Raw genomic sequence first — 27,128 nt, 5'->3', positions numbered from 1 at the left:
ATGAGCTAACCACGACACCAAACGTTTTATCAATTAATCGAATCTCCGTGAGTGTTCAGGAACACTAAAAATGTAAATTGCACAGACGTTTACATTCTGCACATTGCACGTCATACATTCATTTGTCGTATCCGGCCAAATTTATGTTATATTCACAATTATATCGGCGAAACTGAATTAGCATGATTTAGAATGAAGCTAATTATCTAAACCATGATTCGATTTTATAGCATACCAATGAATATTCGCAAATATCTTTTTACTTGCGCGAAACCTGATTATTGTCAATAATTAAATGGAACGGTTAATGCAATTTTATCTTCCGTTTTACATTTTTACGAGCCGGATACCGATTTTTACGAGGCGCTAATTTATTTGGCGTCAAACGAATAAATGGTTTATAAGCTTTTATCGGGTGCTTGATCCGCGAGCTTTCATCGCTGATGTACTACATCCATCTTTCTTTAAGGCATTTTCTGAGATTCGCAAGTTAGCGGACGGTGAGATAGTGTCGATCGATCGGATATAGCGATAGTGGATATAGCGTTGATCTCTGGCGATGATATATCGACTGTGCTCGGCGCGTTTTGCACGGTCGAATCCTTTCTAAGGGAATAGAGCGCGGCGCAGACAAGATGCCCGTGAAAATCTTTGACCCCCTCTCCATCTCCTCGTTGTCGAATAGCCTGAGAATTCATCTCGATCGCAGATATTCTTTTCATCCGCATGCAAACATGATAAACGCTGGTGCGAGGTGTCTTGGTCACAATTTCTGGCAGACTTTCTGATCCCGTTTGTCTCACTATATTATAGTTTTATTTCAAACGTCTGTATTTGTGATTATTTTGTAATAAATGGGAAATTTGAGCAATTATAACTAGCTTCTGTGCTCTATCAGCTTGTTGTTTCAAGAATATTATTTTAATAAGAAAAAGAGCTATATATTTATATATATTGTAGTTTTATTTCATTTTTCGTAATAATGCACAATAATAAAAAGATGTAAATTTACAAACAAAAAGATGGAAATAAGGAAAGTCGCGAAATAAAAATAAATAAATAAAAAAAGCAATAATAAATATCGCACAAGCTCGCAAAGGTAGATAATTTGCAGCGATGCACCGGTTGACTTAATTACTTTAATTTCCCGACAGAAGAGGGAATATTTTCCGGTGGATGTTCTTTGTAATTCAAACTCTTAACTAGAATAGAAATTAATGCGACGAAAGAGGATAAAGGCGCTCGAATACTACTTTAAGATCTCGGGAAATTTTGCGGCGGAGTTGTATAAAACACGAAGAAAAGGCGGGAAAATTAAATTAAGATCATTCAGCGAGACTTCTTACGGATACATTCCGACAATCGCAAAGGAAAAGATTATGAAGTGATATATAAAGAATATTAAGTAGACGCGACGTTCTCTCAGACAGGAAAATGTATTCCTTTCTTTTAAAGCGACATATAAAAGAAAGTACAGCGTGTGTCCCGCAGAATATTACGTCACATGAATAAAATAATAGTTTTCAGCATTGGCGGGAACTTTTTCGCGCTTCGAAAGTAACAAGCGTTCGGGCATTGCTAAATAATGAAAACCCGCACATTTTTCAGCAAGTTCCAGCATACCTGTAGTTATTGCCGTTATATTATGACGTTTTGGAGTTATCGCCGCCGTACCGTACAATCTTCCATATTATAAATCGCCATTAATGTCGAGTTTCGGGAACCGCGAGTGACATATCGAAAAAAAGGTAAACGCGAGAGCTAACAAAGTACGCTTCGAGGGTACTGAAACGCACCACTTCTTTTCGCGGCACCGTGAACCGAGAACGAATGTAGAAACTTCGGTGCTGGAAGCTAGGAATTTCTCGGCAGAAAGGAGGCGGGGGAACGGGTGGAGATCGCGCGGCTCTGACGGAGAAGTGAGGAAAAATTTACGGAGCCTGGACCGCTTCCATTGAAATCCCAGGTTTGGAAAACCGCGAAATCGTTGAAATAACGTCGCGGTGCCGCACACTGGCGGAAATCTCGCGGAGATTCGATATCTGTCGCTCGTAAAGAAGAAGCGCCAAACGTAACCGAAAATTACTGTCGGCCAGGGGAGCCGAGCGCGACTATCGCTTGTTCGTTCTTGTTCCGATTTCCGCTTATAAATCTCGCTACAAACTCTCGTGGAATTCAACAACCTCAAGTGTTATCACTTTTATCGTCCAACTATTCATTGCTTCTCGATTTTCTATTAACGCTTTTCTACTTGGAAAGTATTTCGGAAATTGTTTTATTTGGCGGAGCAAAAGTATTTAATGTAAATAAATATAGCGATATGATTAAATATATAATTTTAAATATAGTTTATTTATATACATTGATATATTTTATATTTTTATAAAATCAAAAATATATATAACATTGTTAATTTACTTTTATTTTCATTAAAAGAAGATTACTATGCATTGCTAACAAGAAGTGTGACGCAGTGCATTATATAGTATTCTTGCAGATATTAATATCATCTTACTCGACATTATTGCATCACTCATATTTGCGATTTTTCAGAGTGCGCACTTGTCATCGCTTCTGCGACTTTTATCATTTTTTTCTCGTCGCTTCTATGCTTTCGTCGACTTCTTTTCTCGACAAAGATCTCTATGAGAGGTCAGAGCACCAACTTTCTCCATTCGTTCTCGGTTCACGGCCTGAAAGGAAGTGGTGCGTTTCAGTAGCTTCGAAAGCGCGTCAGTTCCGCGCGAGAAGAGAGCCGCGCGCGCGATTTCCGCACATAACATCTTGCGGGGCGCGAAATGGTTCCGCGAACGAGTCCCGGAGACAATGCCTGCCTCGTCCTCGGCGTGCACAGTGCGCGCCACATTTCGCATCTCGGCAAGAACGTAAAGTTTCCGCGAGGATAATTTTATGGAATATTTACAACGTCGCGTCGACTCGGCGAACCGCTGAAGCCGCTCGCGAGTCTACAATGTGTAATGTGTAACGCCGTCTCCTGAAAGTTATTTCCGCTTTGGTTTCGCGAGCATGATGACGAGCGAATTAAACGCTTGTTAAAACGCGACGTAAAATGGCGGAAAGTTTGCGGTTTAAATTTACTTACCGCATTATCCTATCTCGTAATAATGCACAGACAATGATCAAGTCTTTATTAATGTTGAGCGAAATGAATCCTTAATGTTGACGAATGATGCGTGCGAAGGAGAATGCAACATTTTTCAACGCGGCCGCGTGCGGATTAAAAAAATGCTACATCTTGTAATTACTCGCGCTACCTAGAACAAATGTGGTAATGATACTTCCACTTAAAAAAATTAGCCATTCTTTCTTTACAAGACATTTCCTTAATTTCTCTTGTGAAAACAGCTTGCGTTTTTTCTCGCTCATTACGGCGAACGAACGAACGAACGAACGAACGAACGAACGGCGCGCGTGGCACTTTCCCCCCAGGACGAAATTAGTACGGAGGATAATTGTGTTCCACGCCCGCGCGAATGTCCAGTTTGTTGTTTCAGCAGCGGCATTGCTGAATGCGCGGAATATAGCGCTCGTTTGTTCTCGCACGCGGGCGCGAGCGCGATGCCGCATACGTTGTCGTTGTTGTGCACACAAGCGCCGCTTTGCGCCATCGTTTTCCCGGTGCCGTGGCGTCGCATCTGCATCTGAAATTTACGCGTCTCTACGTGCCTACCGTGATATCAGGCATTTCAAACTTGTCCAACTTCCGTCGGGCATCTCGCGGCTCTAAACTTCCGCGCGGCGCGCGGGGTCGCCGTCGCTAAAGTTCGGCCCCACTTTGACCGTGGCTTGGCGCGCATTTGGCGTCGGCCCTATCGCCCCGTAACGTATCTCGGGATGCGGCTGAACGCATGTAAACTTGACGATTCAGAACAGCAAGATTGCACACCCGGCTCTGTTCCTGTGCTGACTATGTCTCTTCACGTAGCGAGATAAGTACGCCCTGGTACACTCAACGTCGTCATTAATCCTATACAGCGGAAATCTCTCTCAGACAAGATATATTTATAAGTGGAAAAATATCTTAAGAGTTTCAGTTGTTGAATATAAAATTTTAGAGATTTAAGAAAATAATATTTCAGAAAAACTGTAACCTATATAATTTTATTAGTTTATACATTGAAAGATATTCAAAATTACGCGCGTATCAGATTAATTAAAAATTTTTAATTTAATTTAATTTTAAAATGTTGATTTATTATGTTAACGTTTCGATCATAATCATGTCTCATACATTAATTAAACTTATTTCGTGCAACGTTGTAATTTTTAAAAGCTTTATTCGCTATTAATATGTAAATTCTATACATTTTATTTGGCATTCATTAGACTTGTTAAGCAACATTGTGGTCAAATTACACATAATATGATAGTATATTAACACTATTCTATGTAATATAATATAATACCTATAATAATGAACTTGAGTTCTCTCCGCGCGTTTTCAGTCTTTAATCACTTCTTTGCATTTTTCACGTTCTTTTACCTTCCCTTATTTTCGCATCGGCCTAATTAGATTTCAACGCTCTTTATTGGCGTTTATTCTACATCATAATAGGTCAGTCTAATGTAACGTAATTTCATTATCGCTCTACATATATATACATATACCGTCTAGCGTCCATTATTTTCGTCTCCGCTTTGCCAATTAGGGCAGCCGCCAATCTGATCTCTTGGACAAAGCTCCGCCGTCCGATCCTTCTTATCGAAAATTACTAATATCCGGTTACGTACAAGATAGGGATTACCTTGGTCGACCAATCAATTTACCGTGGCCCAGCCCTCTTTTTATTCAGATTGGAATGGGTATGTGCAACATTTGTTCGTGTCGGGGAAGATTCCGATCAGCGCACCGCGCTTGTAAGGAATCCATCCTGGAAATGCGACGCGGTGGCCCACTTTTTTCTGTGCTCCTCACGCAGTGCTGGCTGCATCCTCCTCGTCGCCTTGCGGTGCGAATGGCGCAAATATAGTCCAGATACCGCGAAATTCTGCAAACACAGACAAGACTGCATTATTAATAAGAAAATTTATATATATATATATAATTTTAGAACATCTTTGAAATGACATGTTTCCGATTTGCAGTGCGAATTTCGCCAAAATTAAGACAGAATGTTTTAGAATAACCGATCTAAAACTGAATCATTTTAATTGATTGCAATATAATAAAGTTTAGAAGATTCAATTATGCGATATTTTGAAAACATCTTATATTTATCGTTTTGAAACAAATCAAATTAGTCAAATTAGAAACCTGCAAAATTAGCTTAATTCTTTGTATACAGGGTGTCCCTAAATTTTTAACAAAGCACTCGTGTGCAGATGGAGCGGACTAAACTGAGTCGAAAAGTCCTGTACCATTTTGCAATTTTTGCAACAGTTAACGAGTTATTAATTATTAAAGATCGCCGAATAAGCGCGTATCCGTCCAGTCTGCCGCCGAATGCAAGCGCGCGGTGAGATTTTACAATAAAAAACGGGAGACAATCATATCTCAAAGCAGGCTTTGCCGTTTGTAGTAAACAACTCTGTGCGCATTTAGCGACTATGATCGCTGGGCGGTTGTATTTCGTCGCGCGCTTGCATTCGGCAGTAGGCTGAGCGGATATGCGTTTATTCGGCGATATTTAGTAATTAATAACTCGTTAACTGTTGCAAAAATTGCAAAATAGTACAGAATTTTTCGATTCAGTTTAGTCTGTTCTACCTGCACACAAGCGCTTTGTCAAAATTTTATGGACACTCTGTATATATTTTTATTATCAAAATAAATTAAAAATTTACTATAATTATAATTTATGCGGTCATTAAAAGTGAGATATTACATAATACGCATACATATATGTACGATCAAAATATTAATAATTTATAATTTATTTATCAATTTATTTGCCTATTTAATTAAATATTAAAAAAAATATTCGTAATTTAATATAACTGACCAAATATAACTGATTTATTTCTTTGCGAAAACATGCGCTGCGACCTCGATTGAATCGTCTTTGCACTTATCAACTCCCTCCGCGGGCGACATGGAAGAAGGGTCCTTGTTGCCCGCGGAGTTTCTTGCGAAGGTGAATTAAGTCGTAATGAAGTACATACTGAGAGAGCTTGGCTTCCTCCCTGGAGGTAATACCTCTCTTTCCCCGAGGACAGGCATCCGCGTGAGGGAAAACGGCTTGAACTTCGCTGTGCACGGTGGTCGCACGGCGCAAAGAAAGCATAAAAGTAAAGAACCAAGAAGAAGAAGAAGAAGAAGAAGAAGAAGAAGAAGTAGAAGAAGTAGAAGAAGAAGAAGAAGGGAAAGTTTGCGCGCAGGTGGAAGTATTTTTTAAGAGACGCTTTACGCGCGATTGATCCGCGCCACCGTCTGCGTTCTCGCGGTAATTCTCTCTCTTTCAATTTTATTCTTCTCCTCTCTGTTCGTCGCGCTTTCACCAATTGCGGGCAAATGGAAACGCGTATGCAACATCATGTCTTTTTTTTTTATACTTTATACTGCATCTATGAAGCTGGATTGTCGCAAAACAAATTTTTTGTTTTATTGCTTTTTTATGAGTTTCAGTGATCAATATGATTATGATTGTGCATTACTTCTTTGATATTAAAATAATATATATAATATAAGAATTGAACATAGCAGGTATGTCAAATTGGAATTATTGAAATATTATCTTGCATATCGATATTAAATTTTTAAATCGCAAAGCTATAGCTTCGAGAGACTCCAAAATTGCGATCGAAATTGCGGATATTTATTTGCAAATTCCAATTAAAATGTCAATAAAATTCCGTTTCAATTCTGGAGTGTAAAATAGAAAATAGCACGCATAATATTATGTATCTGCGTTCCGCATGCCTAGATAGATTCTCGCGAATCTAATCGATTGAAATAGCGCGGCGCTTCTAGGGGAGTCTACGTTATAACTCTGTTCGAGTATCCCGACATTATTAGCGATAATTATTGTTGCGGCCGACCGCAGCGGAAAACGAGAACTACAAGTTTAACCGGCGACGGTGGAAGAGCAGGTGTTCCGGCCTTCTCACAATCAGCCTTACGACCTATATACTTGCCTCGCATCGTTGAACCTTGATGCTATTAGCCGCCGTTATGCGGCGGCGAGCGCGATTTTCATTAACCCGGCCACGCGGAATATCATCAATTCTTTTTACCTTCTAATCGTATTTTTTTACGCCACGCGGAATCTTCGGAGAAAATTCTCGGAGAAGGTGGGATTTTTCGTGCGAGCCATGAACTTTATAGGCGGCTTCGGCATCCACCTGCACCTCTGTACACTTTATTTCTCGGAATAAATCGGCATTATGGAACGCGTATTGGCATGCGGCTTGTCTCGTGTCCGCTATACTTCGTAAATCATACACAGAAAAAAGATAGAAGATTACAATCTGCTTTTCCTATGTGCATCTGGTGTCCGTATTGCAATACTTTTATGGCGATTGAACGTGACCAGCAAGCTCGTAGAGGTGCTTGTTGAACTTTCGTCATATTTATTAATATCGATTATTTTGTTAATAGTTTATTTTTTCAAGCTGTGTTGGAAAAAATTATACTATAAGTTAATAGACATAAAAAATAGACAAATGAAAAGAGGAAAGCTAACATAAAGTTTTAAGTTTATCTCTTCTTTTCTCTTTCTTTACTGAGCCGTAAAAGAACAACACAATAATAGTACAATAACATATTTTTTTATATCAGATACCTCCATAAATTTTGTTTTTTTTAAAGTGAGAATCATGATTTGTACTATTTCTACTTGACGACTCATTTCGTAAAAAAATTTAATAAAAAAAAAAGAATAAAATAGTTGTCTTTAATCGAATAAACTTGAAATAATTTTGCACGGCGATTTTGCGGCGTTATGAATCGCGTCTTGAGCTCCTCAATGCACTCGCAATTAATAACAGGATTAGCACGCGAGCGTTTCCTGCCTCATGACCAGCGTAGCGCAATACTCATGGCCCGTAACTCACTATGACTTATGGCGTAGCTACGTAAACATCCAAATAGTAATTGCTAAATTTCGGAACATAGTTTAACGTTGGTCGCTCATCAAGTTTGAAATACGCAAAATGCATTTCGATTATCGTTCGTGGAGCTCTTTTGTCCGAGAAATTCTATCAATGAGTGATTTTTACATAGTTCTAAGTAAATACGAAATTTCTATCGAGAAGCCAATATTTCTCCTTCTCAAACAATCTCATTTAGAACTGAAAGTGAATAATTATAATTATCCATGATATTGGGAAAAGTTTAACCAATGTTGAAATCATTTTTAATTTAATCGTTTTATGTATATTTCAGAAATTATCGCAATTAAATCAATTATTTTTTTTAGATGCCACATAAATTGGTTCTAAAATAGAATACATAAAATTAACTTCAGAAAAATAATGATTTATAAAAAATAAATTTTGTTTAACATTTTGGTTATTATTTTATTTAAGAAATGAAATACTTTGTAAGCATCTGTAATATTGCGGCAGCGAACATAATTTCGCAATCTCATAATTTTAGGAATAATTTTGCTTCTTACTCAACACTTATATTTATTTAAATTTTTTAACATATTTTTAATTCTCTTCCAATGAACGAAAAATAGATAGGTATATCCTTTCTTCCATTTTGCCTTTGAGCGTGTAATTTGGTTGGTGTCAAGATTTCGGTCAGTGTGCACCGAGAATGCTTGCCACAATGCAATCTTCCGACAACTATGAGTCGTGCGGCTTAAGTCGTTAGTCCGGTTGCAATTAATAGCGCGCGTTCGCAAACGAGAGCGTTTGCGGCAACGCGGCGCAATAATCACACTCGCTCGTAATTCACTATGACTTACGGCAACGGCCAAAATCGCAATTACTAAATTTCGCGCAAATTTCGCCCCGCGGATACCGACCATGTCGGTTGAAAACCCTCCGCTTGAACGGTAGGGTCAATCACGTGGACACTCGGAAATTTTTTTTCCGTCCTTTCCTCTCGCGCGAGTTTTCAGGCGATAAGCGGGCGAACGACCGGTAATTTCGTCATCGCCCCGTAATATTACCGTGTTCTCGTTACCGTAATCTCGTAAATTGTGACCGTCAGTGTGTTGCCGGCTCGGCGAGAGCGAGAGAGAGAGAGAGAGAGTGCCGTAATGCCGTCGTAGTGCTCTGGCCTTCTCCGGGATCGGCAAAATTAAATTTTCATCCGACCGCTTTGGTCTCTTCCTCTTTTCGATCCTGTTTCCATCCCTGCGCCGAGATTCTCTCTTTGCCCTTCTTTTTTATTTCCCCGTTTCTTCGTCTTTTGCACTTTTTCTTTTCCGAAAGCAGCGGCAAATGCTACTTTCCTCTCTTCCGCCTTTCTTCGATAACTATGTCTCGGTCCGAATTTCTTCGCCTATCGGTCGCGCTATCTTATTTTTAAAATTGATCGGATTATTCGCGCTATTCGCGCTATCATCTTGATAATTTAGAATAAAATAATACATATATTTTTTGCGAGAATAAATATAATTGCAACTCGAAGTTTATATCATTTTATTCGAAACTCGAAAAACTCTTCTGAGCTAACAAAATCTTTATTTTAAATACGGCACGATAAGGAAGACTTTATGCACTTTATAAATTCGCTGTCTCATGAATCCATTACGGTCAGAATTGCGCATTGAGACTCTCTATCATTACATTTCCCCTAATTTCTCTTCCTTCGCGCGATTCGCTCTTCGTACCCTTTATCAACGTTCTCACGAACTAATGTCGCGTTCTGAATTCCATCGCTATCTAACGCTCGATCTTATTTCTGAAATTATGGCTGAATTATTCGCGCGATGTGTTACCCATGATAATTCAAATACGACGGGAAAGAGAAAACGATTAATGCCCCTTGCCGGCGATGGTCTTCACACATGTAGAAACAGTCGAAGCGCAGTGCGTGCGCAACGATGAAAACTTTATGCACCTCACAATAATAATTTATACGGAATTGCGCGTCTATCATTACGTTTCTCCTACGCTTGATTCTCGCGGACCATTTTCATTGCGATTTATTTGTACGCACCCACTTTATTACGATTTATTCTCACGCACCCACGTTATGTTTAGAATTCTTTCGCTATTGATCGATGGAATCTCGTAGAAAAAAAATGAAAAAAATTGCGGTCTCCAGCTGCGCTCCGTGAAATTTGCGGATGTATTGTACGTGGAAGGGACACACAAAGCGGGGAGTCGCGTAGAAACGTTTATTCAGCGCAAAGTTTTGCGAAAGCAACGACCATAAATCGTACCGGGAACCCCGACAGAGGGTATGCTGATACTACACAACGAGGAGTCGTGCGTCTCTAGAAATTAAATAAGATTAAATTAAGCGGACGAACTACGCGCGCCGTAAAGTACTGTAAATAATTGCGATGAGCGCCGACGGCGCTCTCAGTCTCTCTCTCTCTCTCTCTCTCTCTCTCTCTCTCTCTTTCTCTCTCTCTCTCTCTCTCTCTCTCTCTCTCTTTCTCTCTCTCTCTCTGTGACTATCATAGGGCTGTATAATTTATTTGTTTGCCCGTTTTGCAGATTTGCCCGCTTGTGGCGAAAGTAGGTCGCGAGCGAATTTAGCAGGTTAATGTATTTGTCGTTATGCTCATTCGACTACGCTCGCAAAAACGCCGCAAAACTCCCGCACGGGAATCAACGCGATATGTGTGTCTTCCGCATTAATAGAAATATTGAAACAAAAATACAAGAGCGGGACACGCAGATGCGCCCCCGACACGTTAATTATTCAGTCCGCAAGGAATTAACTCGCCGAATCGAGAAGACGGCCGGACGCTCGCGTATTTTCGAATGCACTTCTCTGCATTCTCGACACAGAGTTGCCGCAATAAGCGCGCGCGCACTTGGGCGCGACCAGAACGGAGCCGTCACCGGCTGCGAAGGAAGTGCATTGCGCGCTCCACCTCCGCCTTTTTTCCCTCTAATTACATCGGTAATTATGAAAGCACCTTATTATTATCAGCTCGCGCTCTGGCTCGTCGGCTCGAGTAACGAGCGACCGGACGGCCGGACGAACGGACGGACGTTGCGCTATTCGTATCCCGCGAGTGTTTTCTTTTGTCAGTGGCGGCGCGTAGAGGCCAGCCAGCCGCGCACGATCGATCGAGGTCAATGAAATAACACCGACCTGACTCGTCACCGGCTCGCAGGACGAACTTAATGATATTCGTATCGCCCATCGAATCTTTTCTATCCAGTTGTTTTATCTTCCTAAAAAGTGCTGTCGGACGAAGAATCAATAATTCCTCGCAGAATTAACGACACGTAAATTGGAAGAGACCGAAGAAATTGGGAAAGAATAGAATAGAAAAGTGATATAATAAGTGATACAAAATGAGAATTAGGTTAAGAAGTTAATTAATCATGCCGCGTGATGAAGCAAACGTTAATATAATTCCTCGGATCTCCATTTATGACTTGTTCTATTTTTAACGCTCTTGGATCACATGTGGGACTAATATTTTTTATCCGTGTCACGATAATGTCAATCCCAATTGTGACACGTCGATATAAATTGACAGCGCTTTTTTTGTGAATGTCATAAATAATTTGCGATGTCAGTCTGTCTGGCGACACGTTTCCTTGCCATATATCACAACGCCTTTGCATCTCACACGAATACCGATTCCGAGATTTATCACAAAAGTCCCGATAATACCTTTATTTGATTTTATAAACATGCATCTTTCGTTAAATCCAAATATTCCGAATATTACAATATATTTATGTATTAACAGTGCATCTGTAATAGCGGGCGTGCAAACATGATTGAATTTACAAAGCTCCATTAAATGTTAATTATTATCGCGTTCCACTAAACTGTATTAGAGGTAATATAATAATCTCAAATGTGTGAAAATATTTATTATTGTAATTAAATTACAGCCAATTTATTTTGAAGGAAAGTACAAATATTTTACTAATATAAATATAGATAAATATTGAGATTATTATATTTCGACGTTTTCTCTCTGCTGTGTTAAAAATATCCTGAAATCGTATTATCGGATGTCTCTAATCGATACTGTTTCCGCATAAACGCTTAGTAAATCAGGATGGTAGAATATTGTGCCAATTAGAGATTTATCCAGAATAGTTTGTATAACGAGGTGACGTGCCGCCAGATCTAAGCGCTTTAAACAGATGTCCGGATGCAACAGCGTTATAATCCGCACTAACGAGGGATTAGTATAGTTGCTGCTGTTCGAATAATTTTTGCTCAACTTTGATTACCGACGTTAAAATGCGTAACAATTTTTTTTCACAATGTATCGTTTACTTTTTAGTATTATTTTTATTCAAGGGATCCGTACAGTTAACGAGATATTTATTTTTTGACTACATTCTATATTATCGGCAATTTCGCGCTGAAAATTATTATTTGCAGCAGGTTGCTGTAAAGAAACACAAAACACGATTTTTATTTCACATGTGAAACTGCAAGTTGCGTTAAAAATGATATTACGTCGCGATGAGAATGGACAGTATCGCCAAATGAAAAGTCTCGATGATCGCACAGTGTCGGCGTGCACCGCGACGCGCCGCGCCGGCGAAAAGGAGGAGCACGACGCTCCCTCGACGCGACGTCCCACGGCGCTTATAACTCGGGAGCTTATTTTCGCGGCGGTACGTGTTCTCCACGAGTGGGTGAGCACCCGTGGAAACGGTTTCTAACGGTGCCATCCTGACCCCGGTCACGCATCGCGGGGGCGAGGGAACGTCGTTAGAAGATGGGATCTAGGAGCCCGCTGCTGCTCGTGAGGCGCAAACGAACCTTCACGTAGGCCCCCTTCTCTTTCTTCCGCTCGTCGACTGCCGTCTAATTGCTGCGCGTGTTTGCCGCGGTTCAAATTAAATGAGAGCGGCTTGCGAAATTTTGCGCGAGCCTCGCACGCCCATACGCGAAAATTGAATTGTGCCCCATACTTTATTTTGACCCTCTTTATTTCGACCCTTTGGCTCATTTGCCCAACCACGTGTAACATAATTTATATATGTGATAATAAAATTAAAATTATACATAACGAAATTAGTAGAAGTTTAATAGTCAGTCTACTGAAATTAATATACAATTTTCATCAGTAAAGATATATACGAAAATAAATCAGAACCGAGAAGCCGATTCTAAATGCAATTAACAAGAATATCAATTTATAATATCTTTGCATTAATATTATAGCAGAATTTTCCAGAATGTCTGGTCTTTATTTTAATAACAGATTTCATGATGAGTTTTGCATTCTTAGATGACATATTTGAATGTTTCTTTCATTTCGTATGAAAAAGTTTTTAATAAGAAAAATTGATTAATTGTCTTGTGGCATTATGATTTAATGTGAACTTTGTTAGAAAGGATATCGCGAAAGAGACTGCAGAATAGGCGCGCGGTGGAACGATTCTGCATATCCTTGCTGCACTCTGAATCTCGAAACGCTGTTTCGCACAAGAGCCGTTGTTAAGGTATAGTAACCTCCAGCAAGCTCCGTTATGCAAATCGGAGCGCGTTACATATGGCGGCGCATGCAGAAACCACTTCCTGCGTCGTACGCGTGTTAATTCTGCGTCGCTTCTCATCGTCGCGATCTAACTTGCACTTCTTTCCGTCTTTTTTGAACTAATTTCTTCTTTATTTACGCTTTGTTTGCGGCAACCTGTCTATTTGCCCTTTTTACGACAACAAACTTATAAATTTTGGTTTATACGAAAAAGGAACGTTGCGCGAGTGATTTCTATTGTTTGCGCAAACTTCCATTATCCTCGGCCGAGTATACTCACAATATTTTGTTTCTGTAACTTATTTTGTTATTTGCAACACTGCTCTTAGGTTGACCGCACCGTCCCGAGATAAATAGCTTTTCGTTTATAGAAAATGGATTGAAATAATGGAGGATCTGTTTTGAAAGTGGAAAAGTAGTTTCATGTCTCGAAGCTAGGTAACTCGCATTCGATATACGAAGCAATCTTTATTTTTACGAGTCATGTTATCGTTCATGTATTCTTGGAGTTTACAATACTGCATTGGGAGTATAGAATTTGCATTTTGCTGAAAGTTGCACAACGTACATGCGAATTGAAATTTTTAAATTGAAATTTAGCAAGCTTTGTTTATTGTTACGGTTTGTTTAATTATTAACATAGGAGATTGTATCATTTATTATTCGTTGAAAATATATCTTTATAATTTTCACATTATTTTATATTCTTGTATTTGTTAGAGCATTACGAAAATAATTAATAGAATTTACAACGTCAATTGTGCTAATGCTTTCATATAATTTTTAATTATAATTGGATCAACAATGACTTACGATATTTCTATTATTTGTACGCTCATAGTACGCTGGACATACTAAATTTAATTTTATGAATTATTATCAAGCACATTACTCTATCTATCTATTTCATTTTCTTGCTGTCATCATAACAGCGTTTCTAAGAGGAATACGTTTATTAATTGGGAAGAACAGAATCGATGACAAATTACAGACCTTGCGCGTACACGTGATCGTGACACAGGCTGTTCCGTCATTTTTAAACGACGAAATTCCGCGACTTACGGCCGACGGCAGTGACACCGGCGTTTCCTTCGTTATCCACGGACAATTTCCCCTCGGCATCGGAGAAACAAGTCGCCCTCGACGAGCTGTCAGAGTAAATTGCATTTGGCATCGCGGCACGTTTCTACCCATCGTGGCCCTGTCGCGAAAGATTTCCTCACGGACCCCTCCGCATTCCTACGACGTCCCTCTTCTTTTCGGTATCATTGCGATCCGACCATCTATTTCGATAAATGGCTCGGTTCAAGGAAAGCACAAGTTGAATCTCAAAACATCGTAAGATTTCGACAAATAGTTTAATTCAAGCACGGCATAAGTTGAATCTCGAAACATCGTGAATTTAAAATCTAAGAAAAGAATACGCTGATACGCCTATTTTGACAAGATGTTCAGAATTATGTTACTTTCAGAATATCAAATCAGATACTGCTTTACAACTGATAATAATATTATTAAACTCAAAATATTTTATGATGAAAATATGCGTCAAATTTTTCTTAGGCAAAAATTGATTCCGAATTTATTAAATTTTTATGTGTTTTATAATAAAAAAACGCATGTTTTGCTATAACACATGAAACAGAATCTGACAGTTCTGAATTGTGAAGAAAGAATCGCATTATCTATGCAGCAATAATGCGACTCGGTGACGGCGTGTCGCATCGCTTCGTAACGCCGTTCACAAGCGTCGGCATTAAAATATCGCCACGGCGATATTACGCGACGGTGAATGCGAATAGCGTTCCGGGCGTGACCAGTTGAGGAGGAAAACAGTGAAGCGTCCCTGCGTTTGTGGTGAAATTGCTCGTAGATATCCGTGGCAACATGCCCTCCTTCCTTCTCTTCCTTCTCAGTGCGGAAGTTGCGGCGCGTGCAACACGAGGACGTGCACGCACACACAGCAAGAACCGCAAGGATTGCCGAGCGGTGGGGACGAACGATTCTCCGGAAGCAAGAATCCGGAGGAATCCGCAACGCCGTTCCGGATCTGACAACAATGCGCATTTGTTTTGCGGACAGTTACGCGGTTCCGGGCGAAATTTACAAAAGAAAAACAGAATTGCTCTTACTGTTTCTTCGATGTTCTATCAACCAATGAAAATTAATTTGATCAATCGACGCGAAAATAGAATTTATTACGTGCCGAGCGCTAAACTCACGGAAAATCGTTAGTGCATTATCATGTTTCTAATGGGATATGTAATTTCATTGAACGTTAATGTATTTTCCGTGTAACTATTTCACTCTTCGCGAATTAACTGATCGTTACATGGAGCAGTTAGCAAATCGTAATGGCTGACCTGAAAACTTTACGAGTAAATCCAATTGACGAATTGCAATTTCTGGTTGACGAGAAAAAAATATTTGGAAAGAGAAATTTTCAAGGAAGAGCGAGAAGGTCGAAGCTAGGTACAGAACCGTCTTGGGACAAATTCGCGAAGCTGCAACAGTTATCTGATTTCCACGTTTCTCTCGTAGATTCGCACACGCCCGTACACTCGAATACGTGTGTACGCACACACGCGAATGGTCTTGCCGCGCCGATGTGTGCATTGACTACCGGTAACCGTCCTTTGTAGGATCTAAGCACGGCACAATGGGCAATATGACTATAACCATCTTAGACGGAATAGTAAACGGGCGAAACGCGTATTTCTGATTTCGGACGGCGGCGGGAGCCCCATTCTATACGTTGCTATTACCCCCCTGCGCAAATAATAGTTAATTTGGTCAAATTGTTATTGGCTGCTTTCATAGAAATACAAAATGTGAACATAAACGGAATAATGTAGCTGTCCTAGTCGCTGCCATTATCGTAGCATTGTTATATATCACCATTGCTGCAGGGCATTATGTTTCTCTGAATATGTTACGCGAGAGCGCAAATCGATAGACACGTCGAGACAAACCAGGTCGAGTTTCTCAAACGGCTTGATCGTGGATACATACGTATATATGTATATATATATATATATATATATATATATATATATATATATGTGTGTTTATGCAATCTGCATAAAGTGATGTAAGTAAGTTACTTTTGCAGTACTTAAAAAATCAGTAGGTACATTTTGAAGAATGTTAAAGAGGATGTCTCTTCCACGTATATTGAAGAAAATATTCGATTTTCTAAATTTCTGAAATTTAATTGGGCAATTTCTGCAAGTATGTCTTTGCTGGGATTTTTCGAAAATTATTGTTGTGAGATAGACAGATGTACTTCAAACATTTGTGCAATGAAATTTATGCAATCGCGTCTTTTGCAATATTTATTTTGCACGTAATTCTAACAAACCGATTAAACGTTAACAGTTATCTGTGCGAATTACGCGTGCCGCATTTCGAGTAGAAACGTAACTCAGAATTAACCGATGGCTGTCGAGTTTCCAAGGTAGGAGGTATCTTGAGAGGGTTTCCCGCGAAACTTGCGGTGACTGTTGTTTGTCTCGCTATTTGCATGAACGCCGCGTACGTTCGCAGTACGTACGTACATCATGTCGCTGCCCACGTTGACTACCGTTGACAGCTCATCGTGGCGCCCTACTGTGAACAGTATGACTTACAAACTAGAGCTGAGCCGGAGAACTCCCGTTCTGTCAGATGACGGCCATCTTGTATTATAGCTCTGCCACTACCTGACTCTGCGTTATGTTCCTGGCTAAAGCCTCCCAAACTACCGACCGTGCATTTCGCATTACGAAATGTAAGTGCCAACGAACACTAACGTTCGAAATATTTGTGTTGCTAAGTTGCGTTGCTGAAAAAATTTTTCGGCGCAAAAAAACTGTCTAAAAATCAATTAATAATACATTTATCAAAGTGAACGAACAGTATAATTGTGACGAATAAATTTAACGATATGTTACTTATCTTTAAATAAATTTAACGATATATTATATGTTATAATATTGTAAGCGAGACGAGAGAAAACGTGCAAAAATATAATTTGTAAAGTTGGAGTGGGTTAATATTTTATACAGTTTTATGGAATTCATTTATCCTACATTCTCACATTTTCCAGTCGAGTTTATAATAATTAGTGCATTTCATTACAGTAAAATATATAAATCAATTTTAGGAGATTCTAGCGAAGTATGTTTGTGGAAATCAGTCAGATAACTTTTTCTACGCGCTTTCTTATTCTTCTAGAATATACTGTCGCCAAAAACGACTTGGAAAGTCGGTAATTTGCGCAACAATCGATGCACACCGATTGATATTAATCCGTAATTGTTAATTAAACGGCGGACAGCCACTAGCGGGTAAGCTCGCAACCGCAATTCTCTCTCTAACGCGACCGCACCGTACATCGTCGGCGGATTCGATCGCTTTAAAATTACAATTAGCGCCTGTAAACGGATCCGCTTTGCCTGCGGGCTTTGTACAAACTCTCGTACTTTGACCGAGTCGACTCGGGAACTGCCCTGCAGTGGTTCTCCGGTTTCGGATCTATCCGGTGTCTAGGCGTTACCGCAGGCCGCCTCTCGACCGCCATTCCCGACGCTCGTAGTCATCTTGTCGAAATTTCCGTCCCGACGGAAGAAATTACGTTACACCGTGTTGAACGCTTGTTCCGCATACTTGTTCTGTAACGCGATTCGCCCAACTTCATTACGCGCATCGTAGGAATTACGCATCGCGCGCTACGATTGTGCGGTAATCGACTTTTGACACAGCTATGACAAAGATAATAAGTTTAAATACATTCAATATTAATTTTGAAGTCTGAAGAATTTTTAATTAAAAAATATTGAATATTCGGATTTTATCAGATTTTTACGCGATATGCAAATAATAGAATTTTGGCAAAAGTTTAGTAGAAAAGGCAGTAGACAATAGAATTTTGGAATGCTTGATTTCTAATTGTTCATAATTTTACTTCTTTGTGTGATTGATTATAAAATCAAACGATAAAATCGTATTATACTAATCTACACGCGCTGTTTAATTATATAATTGTATTAGTTCCGATTCAATAAATTTTTAGTAAATCGGCGTATTATGATGATTTCTGTAAGCACATGAATAAATATAAGTGGATTGCTGTTTATTAAACCGGGATAATGTCGAAAATTCATTCCGAAGCGATATGACATTTTGAAAGCGTGAAGTGTGAGTGAAAAACGGTGCTCTAATTCGGATCAGGAAGAATCGTTTATAATACGCCACATAATTTCCTGACGTATAATACGACACATAAAATGTATTAAATTTAATAAAATATCTCCAAATATGTTTTACATATCAACGAAATATTCTCGCTTTTCGAGCTGGCAGATTACTCGTAACTACACCAAATATATCTTATATTTCACATATAAATTATAAAATAAAACATTTTTAATTTTTCAGAAGTAATTTTAATCTACGTGCCGTTAATATTTCGTCAAAATATTTTATTTCATATATATTTCAAATGAAATAAAATATATCTATCTCTACAGAAAATACGATACACAGCAAGAAAAAAGAAAAACAAATTTCCGCTTAGCGGCAAATAAAAATAGTAGTACGATCCGATTGCGCCAAGTAAACTTTCTGCTACGGCAATCGGTATATTGACGCTGCGAGAGAGTTAAAATTTAATCGACTTCCGCGGTTTAAGTCGGATTCGGTGATACCTACGGTAAACCAGCGTAATTATCGTGAAAGCCCAAGATATATCGTTGGGCGAGTTGCTTTAACGCAGTATATACTCGAAGACGGTAACACTTAGAGTTTGAAACTTATCGGAACACACACAATATACAAACGTCCTAATGTAAATGGATGCGAGATATTCAGATTTACGTGAACATGCTAATTGTTAAAGTAATTGCCTTAAGGGAAACGAAGAAGGGTAATTTCGTATTTCTTATCATTTGAAAAATTAGCTTCGAATGAATAATTAAATTTCTTAAAACGATTGGTGCAAAATAAAACACGTTTCAATAAAAAGTACATATTAATTAGCATGGTGTATATTTTTAACACGATATTTGCTAGAAGTTTATGGTAATTTATTTATTAAGGCACACGTGGAAAATTTACAAAACTGTTTTGCAATGAAGATCTCATTAATGAAAGAGTCTACTTCATGTGGATTGCAACTTTATGCGGATCTAGATTACAATTTCATTGCACGATGAATTTAGATAACGGAAGCATCGTCCAGTTCACACGTTGAAATATTCCTCGCCGTTGTTTCGCCCACCCTCCCGTGCAAAATAAACAGCTCCGAAGACTTACGACGCGACATATATATGTAGGGTAGGATCTTGAGTGCCCTACGTTTTCCATTCGGCGATAACAACCGGGATCGATGAGGCACGCGGTGCTCGCACGTATCGCTACGGCCACTCCAGCGAGAGAATGGTGCCGGCACCGCCACTACGTGCGCGCGCGCGTACGGCCATTATCGCGCGAACGTAGCAAATCCAAATCGACGAGTCAGCCCATCGTAAACACGGGCACAACCAGCGAGTTTAATTCGATTAGGACGCGATCATCGGATTGCTCGATCGTCCGGCATCGAATTCCCCCGACGCGCTCGTGCGGCCCCCTTCCCTCTTTATCTCTCTTTACTCCCCTTTCCCTCCCTCGCATGCCACCCTCGACATTCACATCTCTTACTCTCTCTCGGTCCCCTTACATTCGGTACACGCGGGCAATACTCGTTCGTGAGCACAGAAACGCACACAGAGTGTACCTCTCGCCTCTGTCTGTCTACCTGTCTGATTTTACCCTGCGAGCCTCGCAGAAGCTAGAATGTATACGCAGTGTACAGAAAGTATAGCTTGAAATTGAATCGGACAATTTTTCACTAAATATCATGCATTTGACATAAGTGTAGAGATGTATATTGTGACAATTAATCATTGAAAAATATCAAATTCATGAAACATTGGTCTTGAATGACATTAAGTTGGCGACCAGCGACGGTCATCGCTTCGCGTGACACCGTGTAGATGTGTGCACGCAGGACTAGGGAGAGTTTTGCGGAGCATTGTCGAGGATCTGGATTCTATTCGATTCGATTCGAGTACGTGCGCGCCGAACGAGCCGGAAACCGACGTTTGCGCGAACACGAATTTACCCTACTGTCCGGCCTAATGGCACGGATTTCATTATGCCGGGCTTTCACGGCCGTAAACCCGTGAGGGACGAAGCGGCGAGAAGGGCTGGGATGGAAAGGGGTGAGGCAGACGGAGGGATGAGGCGACGCGTTATATGCGGCACGGTCGACAGTCAACCGATTTGGAATGCAAAACTGTTGTCCCAGCGAATTTGCAATGCCGACGAATGGCGCTGCCGGAAATATTATCCCTACACCCATTATCCCGTCGTACGCCGGGATAATGCTGATAAATACCGTTAAGTCGACTTTCGGTGTGCGCGCGTGAGAGCGTGTGCGCGATTCGCGACGAGCGCGTCTATCTCGCGATTGCGAGCGTTTATTGCTGCATAATAATCGGAATCGATTTCGATGATATCACGACCAGTAATTATCGGTATCATTCTGGCGATTCTGCATGCCCGATAGCGAACGCGAAATGACAACGCTAAATCTTTCATCGTTATTTTCTAAACAGCTACCGTTTGCCGTTTAGACGTATTTCGGTCTGAAAACTTATGCAAGCGCTAAACCAATCACTTTGGTAATTTTGACGTCAAAGCTTTAGCGCTTGTTATATTAATAATGCAATAATTATTATATTAATTTAAATTTGGATATTAATTTGAAATTGTTATATACACATATGTATTTAGAAATTTTTTGATCATGTTTTCTGAAGCATCATATATTTGAATTTTTGCAGTGTTCCTCCGGGAACTCATTATTTCTTGTAACCTTAGTTTGATCTAGTTGGAATCTTGAACGACACGATTCAATATTTGTTATTAAAAAATCACGCATTTTGTTGACCACTTACAGAGATTAAAAAATGATTTGTTATATTTATAAGCAGAGAGTGGATAAAAGTTATCTGAAATTAAGGTGCACGCGGTCGATAAGGGGCGGTCAGAAGGTGGTCCCCTTCAGCGCACAAGTACATATACGGAGACGGAGCGGTGACCTTCCTGCTTAAACGTAGCCGGTACTTCGCGGCGGACGATAAACTTAGGACAAACGATCGAGATTAATAGAACGAGGCTTGGGGCCCCGTCTGCGATACTATCGATCCGCGCCACGGCACGGCGAACGAGATACACGGCCGACTCCCTGCGGGATCGTAAATCCACGTCGAAGATTTACTTACTTAGTGAAGTCGCCGCCGCGCCGACGACGACGAGGACGAATCTGGCCTTCTTTATAGCCGCACAAACAAGCCAACGTGGATTCGCTTTTTATCCTCACCCGATATGTTCGAGGGTTTACACATTTCTCTCGAAACAACGACGATCTAGGTTAACTTTATTTTTTTTCCCTGGAGCCCTCTTTTTTTAGAGGCATGCGAAGCAATATTTGCGTAATAATTGCCTAAAAAAATTGGAATTTATAAGAGATTCGTTATTGTTAGATGAAGTGTAACAATAATGAATGGGTGAGATATTCAAGAAAATGTGATAAATTTCTTAACTCGATTGCATTTTACTTTTCCGCTGCTTTACTATAAATTCCAGTCTTATTTTTTTTGTGATTTTTTAATTGATCAATGACGGAAATTGTTCATTACTATTTATAGAACCATGCATGTCCGACGATGAAATAACTTTTCAGCGAAACGCGTGGACATAAAAGGCAAACGAGAAAAAAGCAGTTGAGGAACGCTTGCGGTAGAAATGACGAATTGCTCGCGCTTTCATTACGAGATGTAGGCAATGTAAGTGCTGTAAACCGGAGACGTAAACGTATAAAGAAGAGAGAAGGAAAGTGAGTTTGTTTTTCTACGCTACGTTTTACGTCTTTTTTATTGACGCGATCGATAAAAATTTCAGGAATATCTTACGCCGTCAAAGAAATGCAATAGGGCAAAGATTTCCATGTTATTCCGCATTCATTCACGCGCGCAAGGTGTTCCGCGTTATGATCTTATAGGCGAAATTTTACATTTTCAGTGATAAAGAGCTCTCATCGTGCCGTGTAACTCTGCCGTATGTTCGTGTTAAATGAGAAAATAGGAACGAATGTATGAAGAAAATGAGATGAATGCGCATGCACATAGAGTATAAAAGATTCATTACACGCCGGCGAGAAATGTAATGAGACATTTTAAAAAAGAAAGATTTGGAACATTATAGTAAAATCTTTTTATCTCAAATGATAGGAAAAATTAGTTTTACTATTTTTGTGTATACGTTAAAACTGAAAAAGATCTTAAACGAGGCAGAATGAACATACTTAAAGAAAAAAATGAGTTCGATGCAATAGAAAAATCTGCAAAGGTAAAGTAACACAAAGACGGGTTAATGATTAAATTTTCTCCATTTCTCTAATAATATAACTTAGCATTTGTTACCTTTGAAGATATCTCTTTGTGTAATTTTCGTGTAAAAAAAGTACTTGAGAAGCATAGAGAGAGAGAGAGAGAGAGAGAGAGAGAGAGAGAGAGAGAGAGACTTCTTTTTCGAGTATGAAAATGGAACTTAATTTTACGAAAAGAGAATTTATTGTTCGCGATTAAAATTAAACGAAAACGTGTCTCGAAATATAAAATTTCTACTAATTGTAAGAGATTTTTCCGCAGCGTATTTTTGTAATGTACTTCGCGAAACTTTTACTTGACGACGAGGAAGAAGAACCGACATATAATAGAGCTGTTTGTGCTCTAACCGCATTTTTCGCTAAGAGCATTTCGTCAGCGGAGAAATCTAACGATTGGAAGCACGTCACATCGTTAATGAAAACGAGCGCCAAAAGAGGGAAGACCGCAAAATGGACGTCGATAAAGTCGCTGTGAAGTGGATGCTCGATAACTGTGCTCGGACGACGACGACAACGAAGGCCGTCGAGCGCCGAACAAATTAAATTTTCTTCATTGAGTAGTCCAAATTTGTCCCGTCGCGTCGTTCATTCTTGGCGCATCCTTCCTTTCCTTCCAGCTCGTCTGTCTCTCGACGGCTTCCTTTTTGGCAATCAAACGAGCAGAAGCCAAGCCTGTACCATCGCCGTATTCCTGGAGGCACAACCGCAAGATGCAAGTCCTGCTTCTTTCGTCGCTTTGTTTTCTTATGATGACATAATTAACGGCTGCTTCCGTAAATTGAAAAATTACTCAGACGGAAAATTGTGTGTCATGCAAGTATGAACATCATCTGTTAATTCACATTTTATTTCAGACGCTCTTGCTAAGAAATGTTTATATTTCTATTTTAATATGAGTGCAATCTGCAGTAATATATAACAATGTATCGATTTTAAGAAAAAGAAAAAAGAAAGAAAGAAATCCGATTGCAAAAGACAAACCTGTACCCTGACACGTTCGATCTTGTGTCGAACCTGAAAAGCCTCAGTGGGCATCAAGTATTCGCTGAACGTGAGAGAATTCACGTCAATATATTCTCAAATACCGAGTGACCCTTGGCAGTGTAAAATTGTTAAGAAAATAAAATAGAACAGCAGGATAGGTAATAAAAGAAGTCGAAAAATCAGAATATAAGTCGTACCTATAATAACAAAATAACTGACAGGTATTCAAATTGGAGAATACAATTGGCAGAAAAACTGGAAAATACTTGCAAAATGTTTTCCAAATCTCTATTTAATGTTTATGCTACACCATTTGCGTTTTTCACCATTTTTCTTCTTTTATTTTGGAATTCTCAAGACTTTTAGCGATATTTCGTATGATATATGAAATGAAACGATACGAAATGCGGAATTAAGAAATGAAAATGAAATGTTTTATGATGCGCTAGGAAAAGTCAATGTAACTGTTCTTGAATGATGTCTGGCATAAATCACGGAGGAAACGTACGAAAGCAGAAAGGAAGATAAAAAGTGTCTGGATGTAAAATTTCTAAGATGCCATCGGGACAAGATATGAGGACGCCCGGCGGCTTATCCAGTTTTCATGGAAATGTTCTTTGTGAATAAAGAAAAAGTGTGGAAGCCGAAGAAAACTCGTGTTATATATCGCGCAAATTTCTCGCGCGAGGAACAAATGCAATCAGAGCGGCACATCGCATGAGAAAATAAACAGTAATGCAAGAGGATTAAATTTTATTGATCTGCATTATGTGCATGATTATATGGTTTATAATTATTACACTTCAAATAGGAATATATTCATTTATCTGCGTATTAACACCCAATATTAAAATGTTTTCCGTCTATTTATACTTCATGATGAATTATTGAAATCATATTTTTTCCGAAATTTTCGTACAAAAAAAATTCAAATAGATTTGTATTCGAAATTTTAGGAATGCTGAAATTCAGAATGTATAATATAATCCATTTTGTATATATTACCATTTTAGTTTGTCCAGACATACCATTGTAATCACTGGTATTCACGGCTATTTACAACAATGTTGGAAATTTGACTACGCTGATACTTGATTAATTTTAACCACCGCATTAGTCCTTTGGCTACGCCATTGCGTGTGCGCTTATCCCTGTGTAAACGGGGTACAAACTACACGTGTAAGACGATCTCGAGACGAGTTTGTGTGTGTATGTACGTGCGTGTTTGCGCGAATACAACGGGCATGCGGTGGTCTAGCCACCAGCACAGCACTCGTCTACGTATACACAACTTACCTCGAGGAGTTTGCCGGCGTTCTTGCTTGCATTTACCTAACCGCGTTAACGGATCCTGATCCAAATATCAGCCTCGAGGAACCCTCTGTGGCTCGCGCTTCCCGCACACCCAGGGTCGGTGCCAAGACCGGCAGCCCCTTTGTCCCTGTGAATTCCCGCAAAACAAATCCCGAGTTTCGCGATTTACCGCTCAAATGGAGTGCAAACGCTCACTATGAGATGAACCTTTGTAATCTTTTGATATTTTTTTAAGTGAAAGCAGAGACGCATTTATTTTGCAATCAAATTGTTGGAAAACTACAGCACGCGCTTGGCAATTAATATATTATTAATATGTATTAAACGATACATGTTTATCAAATTTGAAATAACTAATTTATTCGATGTAACTTGTATAATCATTCTTATCTAATTTAATATACGTTTTTTATTACAGATGAGCGGCAAACGGACCAGAAGTTTTAAATGCGCCGTGCACCATCGGGACAGAGAGGTGTGTTCCGAGAACGATTTCCACCTGCTCGTTCATGAGCCGCCTCTGTTTCGCAGGTACGATTAGTCACGCCTAATACAAGGTTTCACATTCTACGCTTAAATGCAGTAGAAACATGCCAGAACACGTACTTTGAATTCCATACGACTTTCACAAAGCAGTTTAGAGATTTTTATTTGAATTTTCTCACTAAGGATTGTAAGGATTTGATTGATAGCTGATCCGATAAACTTTTGAAATTTTTGAAACTCTGGGAGAGACAAGCATGGTATATTAAGATATGAGAAATAATTTGATTTATACATTGTGGTTGCTTACTAACTAACGTCACTAAAGTTATCGTGATTAAATATATGAAGATAGGATAAATAGATAAAGGAAAGTTGATCGTGAATCTTGCGCTCCGAAACGCTTCTTTGCGAATACCACGTACATTCGGGTTGAGATAGCGTGATAGGTCGAAATGGGGATAAACCGATTCTTTTATCTCGCGACGTCGGGAGGCGAGAAAGACGTACAAAGATGTAAGGAATGCGCGCAAAACGAAGACGCGAGGCGAAGGAAGCCCTGCATTTTATTATTCCGACGGAACATCCGACGTGACGACGACGAAGACGGCAACGGTGACGCGGACGAGGACGACCGTTCTTACAGTATTTCTGCTGTGCATTTTATGCTGCGCATCGTTACCCATGCGAGAGAACCCCGAGAAGGTAGCAACATACCTCCGCACATTGTACGACCTGCGAAACATCAACATCTTCCTGCTTCCTACGACTTGATCCTACGATCCCACTTCCTTCTCCCGTGCCTTTCTCACTTGCATCTTTTACGCGCCGCAAAATTACAAGTGTAACGACGTCGTTATTTACCGATACACACTTCCACGCTGTTAAACACTTTGCAATAGCGTTTCTTCTTTTCTCTCTTTTGTTTCGGAAAGTGACGCAAGTATGAAAAACTGAGAGAGAAATTTCCGCGAGACGAAGATATAAATTGAACGCGAGGTGTTATCGCAACAGCTATGCTGTCGGATTATTGCTGTAATCAATGATATCGTTCGCCGTTAATCATACATTTAACGAGTCCAACGAGTTCGTCAATACAACTTACAATATAATCGCTACTACGTGACGGGATTAATAAACGCAATGCTTAATAACACAATTTATTGACGTCACCGGCGCGATGCAGTTTCGAGCGTAATTTGCAAACGTACGTGACGAAATATTTGGTATGCAATTTAAATCAAGGCGCATTCGGCGCTATCTATCTATTTATAGTATTATAATATAATACCGCGACGCGCGCGTGCGTATCGATGTCA

The 27,128-nt window shown here is 39.6% G+C and overlaps 1 protein-coding gene across 7 annotated transcripts in view; it reads left to right on the top strand.

The window, feature by feature from the left end:
* Nucleotides 1–27,128, top strand: part of stet (stem cell tumor) — a 364,130-nt gene that overhangs the window by 191,021 nt on the left and 145,981 nt on the right. For all 7 annotated transcript variants that reach the window (XM_067358298.1, XM_067358297.1, XM_067358296.1 and 4 more), the window contains one exon: nucleotides 25,745–25,857. In XM_067358298.1, coding sequence (XP_067214399.1) covers nucleotides 25,745–25,857 — 113 coding nt within the window. The remainder of the gene's footprint in view (nucleotides 1–25,744; nucleotides 25,858–27,128) is intronic.

Source organism: Linepithema humile, chromosome 6 (assembly GCF_040581485.1).
Source record: "Linepithema humile isolate Giens D197 chromosome 6, Lhum_UNIL_v1.0, whole genome shotgun sequence".
Lineage (NCBI taxonomy): Eukaryota > Metazoa > Arthropoda > Insecta > Hymenoptera > Formicidae > Linepithema > Linepithema humile.
This window is presented reverse-complemented; position numbering and strand designations above follow the sequence as displayed.